The 18856-nt window shown below is 50.2% G+C and overlaps 2 protein-coding genes across 2 annotated transcripts in view; both read right to left on the bottom strand.

Annotated features, from left to right (window-relative positions):
* KIFC3 (kinesin family member C3) overlaps positions 1-3349 on the bottom strand; it is a 21085-nt gene extending 17736 nt beyond the window's left edge. The window contains exon 1 of the mRNA XM_014947118.1: positions 3216-3349. The gene's annotated coding sequence lies outside the window, so the exon portion shown is untranslated. The remainder of the gene's footprint in view (positions 1-3215) is intronic.
* A 9028-nt stretch (positions 3350-12377) lies between these two features.
* Positions 12378-18856, bottom strand: part of CNGB1 (cyclic nucleotide gated channel beta 1) — a 27729-nt gene continuing 21250 nt past the window's right edge. Inside the window, exons 28-33 of the mRNA XM_014946881.1 lie at positions 18271-18368; positions 18102-18185; positions 17580-17698; positions 16373-16519; positions 15973-16168; positions 12378-14623 (exon numbers count right to left, since the gene is read on the bottom strand). Of these exons, the coding sequence (XP_014802367.1) occupies positions 14411-14623; positions 15973-16168; positions 16373-16519; positions 17580-17698; positions 18102-18185; positions 18271-18368 (857 nt within the window). The 3' untranslated portion in view covers positions 12378-14410. The remainder of the gene's footprint in view (positions 14624-15972; positions 16169-16372; positions 16520-17579; positions 17699-18101; positions 18186-18270; positions 18369-18856) is intronic.

Raw genomic sequence — 18856 nt, 5'->3', positions numbered from 1 at the left:
CCCCCTCAGGGCAGCTCCACCAGGGGACAGAGCCACCAGCCCCCCCAAGAAGGGAACGGTGGTGCCGGTGACCCCGCACATCGAGGACCGTGGGGACAAATCGTGGCCACCACAAATCCCCACCGCTCCCCCCCTCCAGGGCATCCCCCCCCAGGGCACCCCCGGGCACCCCTGCTGACTGGCACCTGGGCTTAGCGGGGCCTGAGGACCCGGATTTCACTGGAAAAACAACCTGTTTCTAACCTGCAGGCGTGAAGAAAAGGGCACAGCATATCCCAAGAGCCTCCCAAAGGCCCCGGTGTTGGAAAGGCAACAAAACCTTCTGCTTTAAATATGATTTATAGGCATTTTTAGAGCGTGATTTGTATCTACCTGCCCGTATTGCACACGCGATCGTTATGCTAATGGCTGGTTTGGGTGACACCAGTTACTCATGACTCGTTCATGGTAATTAACTGGCAGTACCGGATATTTCCCACAACAAAACTTAACTTGGCATCCGTGGCAGCAGCGGGTGCCCCGTGCTGATGGCTCACGTCCGCATGCCTGATGTGGGGCTAACCCGAGGGACGCAGGGGTCCTGGGCAGGTTTGGGGGTGCAGGGGTAGCCATCCCTTGGGAGGTACAGGTTTGGTGCCAGGAAGGCGAAGGCTCTGCCCGTCAGCAGGGTGTCTTCCCCTCGGGCAGGGGGGTCTGGCACTTCCCACCTCAATCACAGCCTTTCGCTCACTCCTGGCTGGGTTTGGAGAAGGATTCATTCAGCCTTGTGCTTTCATCCCAGCATCTCCCTCTTGGGCATCCTCAGAGAGTGCCCCCCAGGACACGCTGCCGCCCCCTCCCCTGCCACAAGCCAGCTCCACACATGGGGGATGAGGGGAAGTCACTGTGGGGGGGACAACCCATGGTGGAAGCAAAAGCCACTCTGCCCGTCTGGCTGTCCCCCAGCCAGCACAGCAAAAACCTCCCGGCATCTGCACAGCAGCACCTCTCCTTCCCTTCAGCCTGGGCTTATTGGCATCCCCAGCGCAGAGCCCTCGCTGTGGATGGATGGGTGTGTGCCTATACATACACACACACACATATCTATATATACGTACCCATAGAGGCCCTAAGCAGTTGTGCTGATTTGCATAAATATTCTATTATCTGCTCAGCTCCTTCAGCTGGTTTGGTGATAATACTAACACACGTAAAGTTACTTTCTACTTCCCGATAACAACTGTAATGCCATATCATCACTGACTTCATTTATGAGCTGCAAGGGTAAAATAAATGTTTATGTTAATTACTTTAACTGGTGAGTAATTTTCTGACTTTTGAATGCTTCAGGTTTTTAATGCTATTGCAATTATGCCATGCACCTAAGTTGTATCAATTACATCAAATAAATCTAAATTAAGCAGGCGTATGTGCGAATTCACCAGTTTAGAAAAATAACTTCATGAATAAGCATGGAGCAAAACTTCAGATGGGGTTTTGTGCCAACCCACATTAAGCTCCCCCACCCTCTGAGCCGCAGGGCTGGTTTTTGGCAGCCCCAGCACACCAGGGACAGCATCCCCAGGGATTCAGGGCTGGATGCCCGCCGGTGGCCAAGCTCTGTTTCCTTTGGCTGTGATGCTCAAGGGCGTGCTGTAAATCCCATGGGACGCCCACTCCTTCCCGGGCGAGCTGGGGGGGCTTCAGGCAGTGGGACAGCACAGGAGCCCGTGCGGGCAGCTGGTACCCTGCTCGTGCGCCCATCTCCCCATCCGCTCCAGGAGAATCTCAGCCTGGTCCCTCAGTGATGCTCTGGCTCTCCTTTTCTTGGATGTCACGTCTCTGTGACCTGAGCAAGCACTAGCTGACGACATCGCCGAAGGTATTTTTAGAAAGGCTGCTTTGCAGGCAGGCAGAGAGAAGGCAGTGGCCCGCAGGGCTCGGCGCCAGCAGCACCCTCCTGCCAGAGCCCAGCAGGTAGCAGGGAGGCTCCATGTGTTGGTGGCCACTGGTGCTAGAAGACAACTACCCTCCGCGGGTGGCACCGGTGGCACCAGCCCCCCACGGGGCACACTGACCCGGTGTGGGTTTAGCTCTTTGCTTTTAAGCCAGCCTTTCCTGCAGCCAAAAAAGCATCACTGCTGTGACACTGTTAAATCAGGCAGGTTAATTCGCCTTTTACTTGGGTGAAGGGAAGCTCCAGTAATCGAAACACATCGCTGAGTGGGGCCTTTCGCATTAGGCATTTGTTCTGCCTCGAGCAAATATTTAACCACATAGACAGCTAAAAAATCCCCCGATTCCCAGCAAAATTCTAACTCCCCCTCCTCTCCCTTTGAGCAACCCAATAACCTAGTCCAGCAATGCAGGCAGGAGCATACCTGGAGCCTCTTGTATACTGGGATGCTTCCTGTAAAAAATTCCCACCAGAAGCACCAGACATTGTGAGAACGTGTCCCCAGAGCACAATTAATTATAACCCAGCTCATTATTCTAATTTTGCTCCTCCTTGAGGAGGTGAGGGGATTTTTTAGCATTGCTGAGGCACCCTTTGCCAAGCTGACATGAAACGCTTACCAAAGCAGGAACAAACCCCCTACGTTCCGACATCGTCATTTCACACAAGGATTGGGGTTTTAATTAAGTCTTAGCATGCTCCTGAGAAATTTAATACTCATTTTAAAGTTCAACAGCTGAATTAATTCAACCCGGAGGCTCAGATCCTCAAGATAGGGTTGCATTGAGCTGGGTGGGGAGCGAGAGCTGGGGAGGGGTGTTGAGGATCGCTACTGAAATCCAGTGTGTTGGGATCCCACCAGCCTTGGCAGCAGCTTCGGGTGGTGGCGGGGGGGCTCGTCACTGCTTCGGTCAGCCCCCCCGGCCAAACCCCCCGGCCAGGTCTGGGCTGCTGGGGCAGGAGGGAGAAGCCCAGGACAGCGTGGAGCCGGTCCAAAGCCGAGGAGACAGCCAGTCCAGCTGGGAGCTGCTGCACGCCACAGCTCAGCTCTGCCTGGGTCCGTCCCTGCCCCCTCCCCAAATCTCCTTTAGATTAAGCAAATGACAAAAGCAACATCTTTTTCAACCTATTGCATTCTGAGAGAGAAAAATCCCTACTCTGCAAGATGTATCAGCCATCAGCCAGAGGGCTCTTTCCTCCACTCTGAATTTCCCGCCCCGGACTGCATTGCAGAGCCATCTAACCAAAACCTCAGCCTCCATGTCTCCCTTTTACCTACCTTTTCTCTTTGCCATATTTTTCAGCTGGCTTCAGGTACGACTTGGGTTTGGTTTTAATGCTGGTGCTCTCCCCCAGGCAAAGCACGGCTGGGCTCATCCTGCCCCACGCCAGGATCAAGCTGCTCTGCAGGACTGCAGCTCACCTGCTCAGTCATTAATGTTTCACGGCATTAACCAATACGGCTCCTGCTTCTAAAGCACTTCTTAGAAACAAGGCTAAAAATATGCACGAGGTGTCCCAGCTGAGGCTAAAACTGCTGGTTTGAGCGGACACAGCAAGGGAGGCAGCTTGATACCAAGTCAATTCCATCCAGTACATTTTATTATGAGGAAGAGGAGGCTGAGGAGAGACCTCATCACTGTCTACAACTACTTGAAAGGACACTGTAGAGAGGTTGGGGCTAGCCTCTTCTCACAGGTAATTAAGGACAGAACGAGAGGGAACGGCTTCAAGCTCCAACAGGGGAGGTTTAGACTGAACATTAGGAAGGAATTTTTCACAGAAAGAGTGGTCGGGCATTGGAACAGGCTGCCCAGGGAGGTGGTTGAGTCACCATCCCTGGATGTGTTTAAGGGACATTTAGATGGGGTACTGAGGGATATGGTGTAGGGGAGGACTATGTAGAGTAGGGTAGATGGTTGGACTCGATGATCCCAAGGGTCTCTTCCAACCTGAATGATTCTGTGATTCTATGATTCAGCAAATAAAAATTGAGGCTGTGCTGGAAAGATCATTGCATCCCAAGCAGGAGGTCCTGGACATCCTGGTCTGGCAGGAGCCTTCCAGCCATCCTCTCGTTTATGAGGCATCCTTGGGACCCTCCGTCTGGGACCTTGGGTTCTTTCTGTAATTCTTTGTCATTAAAATAAAATGTGTGAAGATAGAAACTGCAGGTAGGTATTTTTTTTTTTAGTTTTTTCACTGTTGCTGCTCATGTCCTCCTTGAAGTCAAGCCCGCAGGGTACCACCAAGCCCCTGACCCTGGCTGGGTGACACCGGTGACAGTGTGCCAAGGCAGGGTTCAACTTCCTCTGCACGGGCAAAAAGCGATGGGAACGACCTTTAAAAAATACATCCTGTTTTCAGCAAACCCATTTACTTTTAGTGCCCTCCAAAGCGTGCTTGACTTTGGAGAATAAATGAAGCAAAATCAGTAACTCTGAATAATTTAGGGAACAGAGTTTCAGGGCTGATGTTAGTGGCTGTGCCATGCCAGGGGCAGGGGAGGAATGCAAGGCTCATAACAATATCCAGCTGGTTTAGGCATGGGCACCAGTAAATCAGTGGAGCCTCTACAGGGAAGAGGAAAATACCCTGTGGTCGTAAAGGAAATGCACCCATGTAAAGGAAAACACTGTGATGGCAGGTGATCCACAGGGCAGGTTCAGCTGCATCCTGACTGCAGCGTGAAAGCTGCACCCAATAAGAAGATGAATATGCAAAAGAGTCAGGATATTCTCCAGTGGAATTGAATAGCCTCCCGCTAACTGGTTTTGATTGTTCAATATTGAGCTGTCTGCAAAATCCCACTGTGAGTCTGTCCTGGCATGGGGACAGCTCTGCTGGTGCTGCTGCCACTGGCTCCTCGGAGCACTCTGTGTCACCTATAGATTTTAATGTGGGTGGATGAGGAATTGGTTGGATGGTCATATCAAGAGGGTCAGTGTCCAGATGGAGATCGGTGACAAGTGATGTCCCTCAGGGGTCCATCCTGCGACCAATACTGCTTAATATCTTCATAAATGACAGTGGGATCAAGCGCACTCTCAGCTAGTTTGGGGACAACACCTAGCTGAGTGGTGCAGTTGGCACACCTGAGGGAAGGGATGCCATCCAGAGGGACCTGGACAGGCTGGAGAGGTGGGCCTGTGGGAGCCTCATGAGGTCCTGCACCTGGGTCAGGGCAACCCCCAGTATCAGCAGAGGCTGGGGACGAAGGGATGGAAAGCAGATCTGCCAAGAAGGACTTGGGGGTGTTGGTGGGTGAGAAGCTCAACACGAGTCGGCAATGTATGCTGGCAGCCCAGAAACCCCCCGCACCCTGGGCTGCATCCCCAGCCCCATGGCCAGCAGGGAGAGGGATGGATGGGGGGGATTCTGCCCCTCTGCTCTGCTCTGGGGAGACCCCCCCAGTGCTGCCTCCAGCTCTGGGGCCACCAACAGCAGAAGGACATGGAACTGTTGGAGCGGGGCCAGAGGAGGCCCCGGAGATGCTGGGAGGGCTGTCTCTGCTGGGAGGGGGGGCTGAGAGAGTTGGGGGGGTTCAGCCTGGAGAAGAGAAGGCTCCGGGGAGACCTTAGAGTCCCTTCCAGTCCCTCAAGGGGCTACAGAAAAGATGGATACCAAATTTTAGTAGGGCCTGTGGTGATAGGACAAGGGTAATGGTTTTAAACTGAAAGAGGGAAGATTTAGACTAGATAGATGGAAGAAATTTTTTACGCTGAAGTTGGTGAGACACTGGCCCAGGTTGCCCAGAGGAGTCAGAGATGCCCATCCCTGGAAACATTTCAGGGCAGGCCCTTCCAGTCCCTCAAGGGGCTACAGAAAAGATGGATACCAAATTTTAGTAGGGCCTGTGGTGATAGGACAAGGGTAATGGTTTTAAACTGAAAGAGGGAAGATTTAGACTAGATAGATGGAAGAAATTTTTTACGCTGAAGTTGGTGAGACACTGGCCCAGGTTGCCCAGAGGAGTCAGAGATGCCCATCCCTGGAAACATTTCAGGGCAGGCTGGACAGGTCTCTGAGCAACCTGATCTAGTTGAAGATGTCCCTGCTCACGGCAGCAGGGTTGGACTAGACGGTGAAAGAGGGAAGATTTAGACTAGATAGATGGAAGAAATTTTTTACGCTGAAGTTGGTGAGACACTGGCCCAGGTTGCCCAGAGGAGTCAGAGATGCCCATCCCTGGAAACATTTCAGGGCAGGCTGGACAGGTCTCTGAGCAACCTGATCTAGTTGAAGATGTCCCTGCTCACGGCAGCAGGGTTGGACTAGACGGCCTTTAAAGGTCCTTTCCAGCCCAAACTATTCTATGATTCTGTGTGCCCTAGGGATGTTCTTGTGGGCACAGTCCAGCTGTTCCGCTTGTCCCACCATGTCTCAGCACCAGTGTGTACAGGGATGCTGTACCATCACCGCTCTGCAGCTTTGACACCAAAAGTCCTCCAGTGGGACTGAAACATTATCCACCCGTGCATTATTGACACATATTATATATAATGTATGTCCCTATCTTTGCATGGGGGAGGCAGCTCAGAGCCCTGCAGCACCAGGGGAGCATCAGCAAAGCCCCTTGGTGATGCCCAGGTGCCCATCTGCATCTGACCCCCCATTTCCCTGGCACCACAGGGATGCTCCCACGGCCTCCATGTACTGCCAGGTGATCCCTTCCCTGCTGTGATCTTCCCTGCACCAGAGCATGCCAGCCCACACCATGCTATCATGGCTACCTGCTTAAAAAGGAGCAAGGGTGGCATCTTTCTAGTTTAACTTACTGAAACGTATTTGATGGTGATGTAATTATTGTGGATCCGAATGGGACCATATTCTCATTCTTTATTCTTCTAAGGTATACTTGAGATGGTGAAGAAAACGGCACTCAGTTAATAGAAAGAGTCACCAAAGAGATCTGTGAATCTCTCTGCCAAAATTTTACAGAGAAAGCTATTTTTTTTCTCTAAAAAACTTAACACACAAATAGATGAATGACTACCGCAGAAACTCATCCTGTTTCAACATAAAAGCTTAATTTTGTGTTCCTGTGTTGCTGTTTCAAAGACATCATTCTGTTGCAGCAGGCTACAGAATTGAAAACTGCAAATAAAGTGCCAGGGTCTGTCCTCAGAGCAGTTTTTACACCCAGTGAGGGTCTTCTGCATCTCAGCTAAGCCAGTGGAAGTTGGGGAGACAATCAAAGGAAGAGTTCAGTTCCGTCCTCCTGGGAAGGTTTAGGGGAAACAGAGCAGCACAGTGCTGTGCAAGGCTATTTTAGAAAACTAAAAGAACTTTTAAGTCTACACCAAATGAATATTAAACATCCACAGGCTTTGGCTCTGCTACCTGCACCCGGCGCTGCGTGAGCAGATTTAATTTGTCTTTACGAAGAAGATCAGACCCACACCCGTATTTTTCTGCATATGCCTTAGAAAGGAGTGGGATATGAAGGGTGAACCCAAGTCCTCTCTGCCAGGAGATCACTCGCAACTGGAAAAACAAGGAGACAGTAAGGAAAATTTGGCAGCGCAGGAAGGAGGAGCCGGCGGGAGGGTGTACCCAGACTGACATGGAATAACTGCCAGCTCGCTGCTTTATTTCATGCAAACCTTCCTGGGCTTTCAGGTCTATTTGGGGATCCTAGAGAGGTGCTGGGTGAAAAAATAAGGACGAGATGGAGAAAGAAACGGTAGACAAGGAGGGACTGCATGGCCAGTGAGCTAAGCATCCTGCGCGAGGTGGGACCAGGGCTCTCTGGGGCTCACACATCTCTATTTAGCTCACCTTCAACCCAGCAGCCAAAAAGTGCTGCTTATTTAACCCCTTGGGAAACAGCAGCAGAAGAAATACAGAGCCTATGTGCAAACATCGAGGCACAGAACCTACTCCAATCCAGAACGCATTTTGCTGGTTTTCAGCCCCAGGCTTTGCTTTTGATGCAGCCTCTGCCCACTCACCCCCAGCTTCACCCCACCACTCTCACCTGTGGACCCAGCCAGGCCAGCCCTGGTCCTGGGCATAGTTTTTGGAAGCATCCTCCTCCATGTGTCAGTCTCCACACGGTGCCTGCAGGTAGGCAGAGATCCCCACCAAGGCTGTGCCTCTCGCCCTCCTCGCCACAGGCAGGGATGCTGTCTGCAGCCCGCATCCGGCTCCTCCTGCTGCTCCCCTTGCTCCAGCCCTGCACCGACAGCCCAGCCAGCGCACACAGGGTGTGCATAGCTCCACACAGCCTGGGAAAAGGGGGCTGAGCTCTGGGTACCCCACCGTAAGCTCCTCCAAGACCCTGGGAGTGAGCCAGGCTGGTGTGGCTGTCTTCGCGTGGCCAATGCTGGCAGCAGCTCTCTGGGGTGGGATGATGCTTCACGGTGCTCTTCCACACATGGTGCCCCGCGGCTGGCATGCTGGCACTGAGAAATCGTTGCCTTTTCGTCAGGGACTTTGTCAACTCCGTCCCAATCCCCTGCACGAAGCCCTCTAGCAGCTCTCCTCTTGCCTTGTTAAGGACCTTTTGTAAAGATGGTCCATAGTGGTGCCCAGTCCCAGAGGGTTCCAGCAGCTGATACAGAGCCGAAGTGGCAGGGGTGCCCAGGGATGCTCCACTTGAGCAAAGTCAGAGACGGCTCCTCACACCCAGTACCACTTTCGCCACTGAATTTCTCAGCCCGTGCAAACCTCTGGCAGCTCTGCCCTATCTGTGACTGGAGATGGAGAAAGCAATGTCCCTTCCACTCCCATCTGCCAATGCATTAAGAAAACGAGAGCTGATTAAAGTCCATCCCCACCTGAACACCATTGGTCCTGGGCAAATTGCTGACACAACCAATTTAGTAGCATCAGCAAGTAGGTGGACTTTCTTCCCTCTGCAGACACCCAGATTTAGATGGGTTCACGGTTGTTTGGGTCTGCTGCTCTGATGATAGTCAAAAGAAGTGGTTTAATTGCACAGAACAAGTGTGTAAATTGGATTACTTATTTTCTATCGCCTGTTTAAAGGTTGGCTCAGCCAGTGTCTCTCCTTGCGGACCTGCTCCTCCACTGCACAATGTGGGAAGGGGATGGGATGGGATGGGATGGGATGGGATGGGATGGAGCTCAGCAGAAAGGGCTCCTATGTGCCCAGACCACCCCAGGGCTTCTGAAGCACCAAATCTCTCCTGTTTTTCGAGGCAGGCAAGCTGGGAAGCCCCATTTCTCTCCCACTAATCTCCACCTGCGAGCACGTTCTAGGAGGCAGCAAAGAACACTAAAACTGGGGAGATTTGCAAAATAAACAGTGATCAAATGCAAAGACCTTGTTTCCTGCTATGGAGGGTGCCTGCCAAGACTCACAGATCATATCAGGCTAATTTACAAAAGGAAAACCACCCTAATTAGTGTTCAGGAAAGCACTTTAATGGGAAGCGCTTTAGTGTAAAAAGAGAGAGCGCCAAGAGGTCAAGTTGTTCCTAAACACCAGAAAAACAGGAAATGAGGCAGAGTTGCTCTCTGCCCGCCCAGGCCATGGCACTGTTTTCTCGCTTTTTAAATAATATTTCAGGTTATTTATGAGGAATTTATAAAGCCCAGGTCCTCGTGCCCAGGGGCAGGGCAGTGACACTGGGCTCTCAGTGTGCTCTGAGCATCCCAGTGTGGCCAGCTCACCCTGGGGAGGGCTGGGCAGCCCTGCCAGAGGTCTCCCCTGCTTTTGGGGCACGGTGTAGGTTTTATGGCTGGAGTTTCCCCTTGGGAAGGGGCGACCAGAAGCCCTGTCAATGCTACGAATCCCCTCTCGCCAGCGGCTGTGACGGCAGCTGGTAACCATGGCAGCGGGGAGATTTTTCACGTGATATTGGCATTTCTGCAGCACAAAAGAGCCTCTTATCTAGAAGGAGTAACTAGTCTGGCTGGTCTTCATTCCTCCAGTTAGTGCTAGGACAAGAGTGGCATGGCACTGCCCACGGGATGCTCACCGTGGGGTGAATCTGGACCGTCCACGGTGAGACACACGATACATGGGAGGTTCTGGGATGCAAAGGGACGCTGGCACAGGGGCTGATGGTGCGGTGTGGAGGCAGAGCCGGGCACTGCTCCTGGGCTGTTGCAGCTGGAAGGGCAGTGGTGGCTGTCCTGGTGAGCTCAAGCTTGCAAAGAGGGCACCTGTGAAATGTCTGAAGCACGCTGGGCCATGCTGTCCCCTGGATGTCACAGTCCATGGTGGCAGGGATGTCCCCTGGCCCCCAGATGGCATCTCCACAACCTGATCTGTGTCACTTTTCCAGTTGTTTACACATCTCCCCAAATGCCTTCCAATTTATCCAAGAAAAAGGGTTTTAGACTTCAACTGATCAGCTTCCAGCTCTTCTCATGCATCAAGTGACTTCTAAAAGCAGAAAAAAAATGCATGAAATAACATAAGCCTAGGTATCTAGGCTTTCCTTCTTCAGATGACTCAAACCCAACCCACTGGATATTGCTCAGCTCTCCCTAAGACGTTCACCCTAGGGCATGAACCAAAGTTGGAAAATTTCATCCCAAAATAAGAATGCGGAAACAATGAGAAAAGGAAAAATGTCATCCAGCCCCAGCTAAGCCTAAGCTGCTGCTAATAAACACTGGCGAGGGCACACGTTGGCTTGTGTCCTTTTGTGCCACCCCTTCCCTGAGTGTGGTCTGGCCTTTTTTCCAGAGTGTTAACTCCATTGCTGCACTTAAAAGGAGCTGTGTGTTCAGAGCAGAGAAAACCAGGCTCTTATTGGCTCCATTTTAGAGGAAGGTAAAAGGGATTCAGGGGGATTTAATTGCAACCGTGGACTCAAAGCAGATGTACAGAACAGAAAAAATATATATAGGCAGAAAAAGTGGTTTACAGACTGTTCCCAGAATCAGGACCAAGTCCTGCTGGTCAAGGTCTCCAGGTTTCCAGGTTAAGTGCTTAATTTTATTTCAGGCTTTCTAATTAAACACCATTTAACTAGGTTTTCCATTTATCTTGCAATTTCTCTCTAGACCAGAGTCTAATCCCCAAACCTGCTTATGTTTTTACTTTCGTTATAACCTTATCAGTGATTAACCTGCAATTGCACTTAATCTTTTTAAAAGATTGCTCCGACTAGAAATACAGAGAAGCTACCTGCCCTGTTTCTATCCAGAGGAGAACAGATTGCTCCACAGTCAGGTGACTGTGGCGGGTTATATTATTCCTTTTGTAAGTTGATTTTTTTAATGAGACATGTTTGTCTTCTCTAACTTCATACAAAACATTAAATCAGTATCACTTTTCTGAAAGACATAACAGCAGAGGCAATAAGGAACATGAACACCTCTCCAGTATGAAAAGTATATATCTCTCTCTATTAAAAAGGCTGTAATTATATATTAAAACATTATGTATAAAGCCTCCAGTAAAGATGCTACTTGTGATAGTGATGCAAAAAACCACATTCATACAGATCCAACAACAGCAAGCTCTGCTGCTTCCTTCAACAGCTATATATTCCAATTCTTTCAATCAAAAGCAGCAACAGCTAAAATATCGTTGCAAGAAAACCTGGTTTCTATGGATATGCACCTCTGAGAAATCCATTAATCAGAAATATGTCAGGAGGAAGACTGCAACGCAGAATTTCCAGGGTGCTGGACTGGCAATAAGCAACTGCCCAGCAAGATCCCCCAAATACTGCATTATATTATTAGAGGATTCCATATTGGATTGAGCCAATGCTTAAGGACATCAAAGCAGAATGAGCAAAAGCTAATAAGAAATGCAGTAAAGGTACACAGAGCGTTACCAAATCCATCAGGAACATTACAAGGGCAGTGGAAGAAACAGAACTGTGGGAAGTGCGTGCTGCAAGATATTTAATAGGAACAAATAGCAAAGGGAGCCCATTCCAAATACAGCAAAACTGATAAATTAATGGAATTACAGAATTCTGCAGAAAGCCAATATATGGCAACTCTCAAAACAAGAGGCATTGAACAAGTTGCCCATCTCTTAGCTGACCTCTCGTTTCTAAATAGTCCTGCACAGCAAATAGATCTGAGCTCAACTCTCCTACCCAGCCTGTAAGCCCAACCCTACTTTGACCTTAATTATTACCTGGAGAATAATCTCTCCAAAGAACTAAAGCCATAAACAGATCGCAGAGGAGGATAATTTAAAATTTCCATGCGGTTCCAGAATTACCAGTTATGTATCCATCACCATCTAATGCTGCATCTTGAAAACTTAAGATCTTCATGCAAGTATTAACTATTTAATAAAGCGTTTACCCCTCCTTCTGGTGATTAAAAATATACCACAATTCTACTGGTAGTATTATGTGACCTCTGAGCCTCTAAAAAAGTTTATTGGAAAATTGGTGGGGACTTTCCTGGCTTTATCAGTGCATCAGTGAGCAAAAAGATGGAAAGCAACTGGAATTTTGAAATAATTCCACAGTAAATGAAGGGTAATCTGCATGGTATTTATTGTAGATATAGTGAGTTACGAAAGCCATTACAGCCCACTGTTTATTTAAACATTTTTTCTAAACCATGTCAAATCGTAGAAGCAAATCTGAACCCCAGTTTGACTTTTACAAGTTTCCTGGTTTGATTATATAAATATTTATATAGTGGGGGAAAAAAAAACAAAACAAAACAGACTTCGTACTCCCCACCAAAACCTTCTGCGCAGCAGGAAACCACTTGCAAGGGATGAGAAGTATTTAGGGAGGTATGGGTGAGTCCAGGTTTTCCCCTGCACCATTTAGGGCAGTGGTGGCTTCAGACCCTCCTGTGGCTCATTTAAATTTGTTTAAAAGAGAGCAAGGCATGGTTAATTAACACTAACATATATCCTGGCTTTTTCTGCCACAGAAAGCCATCGAGTTTGCAAGAGAGTGAAAAAATGCAACAAAATCAGAAGCCCCCGTCAGTGGTGAAGATGAGCCCCAGGGTGCTGATGGAAAGAGGGATGACCCACGTAGAGGGGCTGACACCTGCCGTGAAGAGCCCAGCTCCGCTCACAGGATCTGCTGAACACCTCAGAAGTTCCTTGGCTGTGGCTGCTCCCTTTGGCAAAACCTGCCCCAGCTTTTCCTCCTGAGGATGGAAACCGGCTCTTCTGGATGGAGCAAGTGGTGCTGGTGTGACCCGGCCAGCAAAATCCATGGAGAGGGTCTGCGTCATCTCACCCAGCACCATCTCACCCGCTGCTGCTTGCCACCTCTCAGCTCACCAGCAGCTCGCTCCCATGGACACTGGGTTCGAGGAGGAGGCAAGGAGCTGGTGATGCTGGAGGAAGACTCAACACCTGGAGCCATCAGCTGGGCATGCTGGCTGTTGAGAAGGTGTTTGGCTTCCCATCCCTGCACAACTGGGAGTGGGCTTTCACTTTCACAAGAGCCCCGTCTCACAGTGATGAGCGAAACCAGAGTGGCTTCTCCATAAGAAACATGGCAAAGAGCCAAGTGACTGAAAGCAGCTGGAAATGGCTGCTGGAAATGTAGCAGATCACTGAGGTCCAGCAATGAGCGCAGGTGACCATCTGCACACTCATGCACGCTTGCTTATGCACTACAGGCTCTGGCCTGACTGCCATGGTGGCTGGGAGAGGAGAGCCCTTACTGCATTTCTCTTTCCGATTCCAGCTCTAAACCAGCACAGCTTCTCCCTTCCTGCAGTTGGTTTATCCCTCCAGCAGCGGCAGGTTGGTGCATCCATGGAAGCCCAGGGCTGGAAGGGGTCTCCAGGAACATCTCCTCACCCAGGATTGTGCTTCTCCATCCTTGACAGATGCTCATCAAATCTCTCTGTAAGAGCCACCAGTGATGGAGAGCCCACTACCACTCTGGAGTGGATGGCTGAGAGGAGCTCCTCTTCCCAGCAGCAAACCCAGGGTGGTCTTGGCACCATGCAGGGACCCTCAAAGTGTCTCGCAGTCCGTGCACACTGAGATGGACCTCGACCTTCTCGGGACAGCGCGATGCAATCTGTGCTCGGCTTGTGAGCATAGTCCACATCCTTTTTGGATGAATCACTCTCCAGTTACTGCTAACAACCTTGAGCCCAAGAGGGACTTTTGAGAAACCTTTTTTTTCCTCTTTCCCCTGGTTGTTTCTGGCCAAGCAGTGACTCAGCTGTCAGAGTTGAATAACTCTTCACGCTTTATCTGAGCACTCATTAAACATCCAGAGCCATATTTCTTCAGGGCTCCCTCTCTGTAAGGCTGGATTTCAAAGCAAGAGGGTTGGCCTGATGTTTAGTGGGAATATTCATAAAGACACTCAATAAAAAGAGATCTCCAGAGCATGGAAACCTTGTATAATTCTGGTTCATATAGCAGTGGGTTTTATCAACAGTGGGTGAAGGTCTAGGCAGAAAAGAAAGGCTGGTCCTAACAGCAGCATGTAGCGAAGCCTACAGCCACTGCATGGAAATTGTTAACGACAAAAAGCTTCTACCCTAGGTGTTTGCCTGACTCCTAGTCCTGCCCCAGGACCTGCTTGTTTTTCATTTCTCTTCTTTTTCGTCTTCTTTCTCTGAAATCTCAGCAGCAAGGATTTCTTCATCCTCTTGCACCGTGGGAATCACACGAATGGTGACTAAACTGTCAGAAGATTTTGAGAATATTTCTTCTCCCAGATGGGTGCTTGCTTTGTGGGAGGTGACAGGTGATCTCCGGTGCACCGGTGATTTCGGTGGGATCGGACTGAAAGCGGAATCCTGCAATCCAAAAAAACAAAAAGGCAAAATCAAGCTGAGGAGACCTTTGTCCACTACCCCCAACCAGTGTCTGCAGTATGCAAAGCCAGTTGGGTGTTTTGTGAAGTTTCACCACACTGGACCTCATCAGGACCTGCCAAAGATGACCCCTGTGAGGAGGCAGCTGGATTATACCTTGCACATCTTGAGAGAAGTGCGTAGCGATGAGTGCAATGGAGCTTTCTCACCCCTCCTGCACTAGCTTCTGATTTGCTCCTGAAGCATCTGTAGGGGTGGTGTGGGCAAAGGCTTGGCAGAGGTGATGCTGTGAGGGAGCAGCCCCAGACTGCCCTGACCTATAGCCTCCTTTGGAGAGGAGACTCAGGAAGCTCACCTACAGTCATGCCATGGACAAAGATGCCCTTCTAACGGGGTCCTGCTAACCCCATGAGCGGGGTTAGCACCTCATTCATGCACCCTCCAGTGATGGGTCTTGTTGCCGCTACCAGCTGGAACACAGTATACCACTCTTCCCTACTGCTTTTAACTGGTTATTAGCGTTAAGCCCCGCATGGTGGGAAGGCTCATTGTGCTTCTGTGAAGGACTGCAGAGATGCAGTTATGCTCAGCGTCTCCCTGGATATTTACTCAGCCTCAAGGCCACCACACACTCCCTATCAGCTGCTCTTTCACCTCCCGTTACATGTCCAGACATGATAGTCTGCATAACTCCATGCTGGGAAGAGTAACAACAAGGTCTGCACCCTTTTTTACCTGCTCAGCAGAGATACTTGGAAGGAAAAAAAAAAAAAAAAAAGAGCAGAGTAATTTTCTTTTTCAGTTGCTCATGATAAAAAATCAAGGGCTACTTCATTGCAGCTCACACAGAGCTGGCAGGATGGCGTGCCTGCTGGGGGGGGTCTCTGCCACAACCATGACATGAAAGCTTTGGAAATATTGACTGGGCTGTGGCTGCTGGATCCCAGCAGCTCCCCCCGCCCCCGCTGTCCCCGTCCCACCAGCACATCAATTAATTACAAGTGGCTCTGTCTCTGTGGCACGAAGACATGTTCATCTGTGGCTATAGCCCAGCTAGAAACTAGACTTGGGTTTAGCATAGCTGGGCAAAAAAATCAATGTATTCCCCTTTTGTGTTGCACAACAAATCCCTGTGGGACAATGATGTTCTCTCAAGGCTACGTGTAAGAAGCTGGACAACCCCTCCCCATCTGCCCACACTAGGTCATACCCCGATGACCCAAGCTCACTCCTTTGAGCTACCTAAATGGCAGTCTTTGGAACTGGTTGGGGAGACCTGCAACTCTGCATCTAATGTAGCAAAGCCAAACTGCCATCCTCCCCGCACTGACCTGCATCGCCTGCATCGCCTTCAGCTCCTTCAGCCTCCACCGGAGTTGGGCCAGTGGCCCCTTGCCCCCCATCCTCCCCGTGGCAGCCAGGGCAGCCTGGAAGAGCTTTGGGGTGTCAGCTTTCGGAGGGATGATCAGGGAATCTCCAGGGGCTCCTTTTTCATCTTTGGGTTTATTGTTGTTTTTCAGCATTTTCCTACAGGAAGGAAAAGGAGAGAGTCCGGGGACATGTTATGTTAGATGGATTTTATAATGCAGAAAAATCAGACTTTAAAGGACAGGGATTTTTTACACCTTAGGAAGGACAGAATAACAAATCTAAGTAATGATAAAAAACTAAAGCGAGTATTTTAGTAGAAATCAGCAGAAATTTAGCAGAAAGCAGCAGCCCAACACGCACTTGGCCTTTTTACGCAGCAGCTTCTGAGACTCTGGATAATGCACCAAAATCTCATTCAGGTCCTTCTTATCCAGAATGAAGAGGTTGGCGAAGCCGTGAGCCACGACGTTTGCTGTTCGGCGATTGCCCCCTCCTGCTGCCAGCAAGCTGAGGGACACACAACAAGACGTTAACGCTGTTATTAATGGGATCAGCACAACACTTGTCATTTAGAATCTCCCTTTTCCCATTGTGTCCCCTCATGTCTCTCTTTCAGAGGCCTTACAGTTTAATTTTCACTCCCAATCAAATTATCCAAGCCCAATTTTTAAAGAATGCTGGGAAATGCTGACATGGCATGCTATATTATCATAGAATCATGGAAACATAGAATGGTTTGGGTTGGAAGGGACCTCAAAGATCATCTAGTTCCAACCCCCCTGCCCTGGGCAGGGACACCTCCCACCAGACCAGGTTGCTCCAAGCCCCATCCAGCCTGGCCTTTAACACTTCCAGGGGCAGCCACAGCTTCTCTGGGCAACCTGTTCCAGTGTCTCACCACCCTCATAGTAAAAAATTTCTTCCCGAGATCTAATCTGAATCTTTTTTCTTCCAACTTAAAACCGTTTCCCCTTGTCCTATCATTACACCTGCTGGCAAAGAGTCCCTCCCCAGCTCTTCTATAGGCACCCTTCAGGTATTGAAAGGCCGCTATAAGGTCTCCCTGGAGCCTTCTCTTCTCCAGGCTGAACAATCCCAGCTCCCTCAGCCTGTCTTCATAGGAGAGGTGCTCCATCCCTCTGATCATCTTCGTGGCAAATTAAAAAAATTAAAAATTATTTGCCTGTTTGAAGGTTTAAAGGTTGCATTTTACAGACACTAGTCTAGTGTCTGACGGGCTGTAGGGGTGCAAACTCTCTCACTGTGTTATGAATTGGTCCAGGACTTTACCTGCCTGTGAAATGGGCAGATTAATGGCTGGGGGACTGTTTTATTTCTTATTCATTGTCCCATCGCTCACACACCTCTGCTCACTGTCACTAACTCCCCAGGCAGAAAACAGCACGATGACCAAAATAGTGGGAAAGCTCCAAGAAAAACGCTGTAATTTGGGTAGCAGACACCGCTAAGTGTTCGTGGCTTTTCAATCACAAAGATTAATTAGGGTGTTGCTGATCTCCCCACTTCCCACCCAGAGTCCCTCAGCTCTATTTTCCTGGCTCCTCACCTTATTTCTCCAAACACAGATCCAGCTTTCAGAGTCACTAGCACAGTTTTGCCGTCGGGTCCTCCCAGCACCTGCACTTGTCCCGCTTGGATGATGTACATCTCACGGCCGATTTCTCCCTGCAGTGAAGGTGGGTGCTGTGAGGGGTGCCCAGAAACAGGGAGACCTTCTGGATGCCCTAACCTGCATCTTGTTGGAAGCCCTCATGACCATACTGCCCTCTCCAAGCTCTCTAAACACTTTGTCCTGACAGTTCTTACTCCCCCGCATTCTCATCTGAGCATCCCAAAGTCTCCTCCAGCAGACACCTCTCCTGCTGTTCGTGGCTGGAGCAGAAGAGGTCAGTCTCTGCACAAGACCCACAGCAAACCAGGATGGTTTTGCTCTGAATTCCCTCCCTGTGAAGTGCCTGGGTGCCAGGGATGGGCCAGGCTTGGCTTTCCCCGTCCTGCTTTGCTTCTAGTGCCCTGCAGAGCCCCGCAATGACACTGGGGATGGGAAGGCACCCGAGCACCTCATTACCTTCTTACACACGTAGTCATTAGGCAGGTAGACTACAGATCTGAGCCGCTTCAACATGTCGAAGATCATCTGCCTGTCGCAGCCCTGAGCCAAAACAGAGCCAACAGGGCCGTTAGTCTGTGCCAGGATAGCAGGCTCCACCAGCCAGGACCCACCTGGCAAAGGGTACCTGGAAGAGGGCCACTTTGCTCACGATGTTGTAGTTCACGTCGATGGCAATGTCCAGCCTCATCTTGTCCGGCAGCTGCACCAGCAACTCTGACTCATCTGTGAGACAAAGCAGAAAACTGGCTGCTTCCAGCACTTGATCCAAGACTGTGTCCTTGGTTGTGCCAGTGGGACGGCAGCCTGCATTCTGGTGGCAGAGGGCAGGAGCCAGCTCACCCAGAAGGGTCTCCTCCAGCCTCTCCCCACCCAGCAACCCTCAGGTCTAAAGCCCATGAGTGATGGAGAGCTGCCCTTTGCCCTGATGGCTCTCAGAGATGGACCAAGCGAGCCCAAGCCAGCACTTTTCTTGGCCAGGAGAGCAGGCACAGAGGTCCTGCCTGATGATTGACTGGTAGGGTGAGCTGGTGGACACTCTGGCCAGCTATTGCCAGACACTGCCCTCTCCCCAGGGACCAGGGGGTGGGATGCTGAGCTCAGGCTGCTGTGAGCGATGCTGGGCCACCACGGTGCTGCAACCTAGTGGCAGCCTATAAACTCTATAGGTGGACAAACAAGCCTGTATAGTGATGAGTAAAATAAGCCACACA

This window comes from Calidris pugnax, unplaced genomic scaffold (assembly GCF_001431845.1).
Source record: "Calidris pugnax isolate Ruff unplaced genomic scaffold, ASM143184v1 scaffold30, whole genome shotgun sequence".
Taxonomy (NCBI): Eukaryota; Metazoa; Chordata; class Aves; order Charadriiformes; family Scolopacidae; genus Calidris; species Calidris pugnax.
Note: the sequence above shows the minus strand (reverse complement) of the source record. Positions and strands in the feature narration are given on the sequence as shown.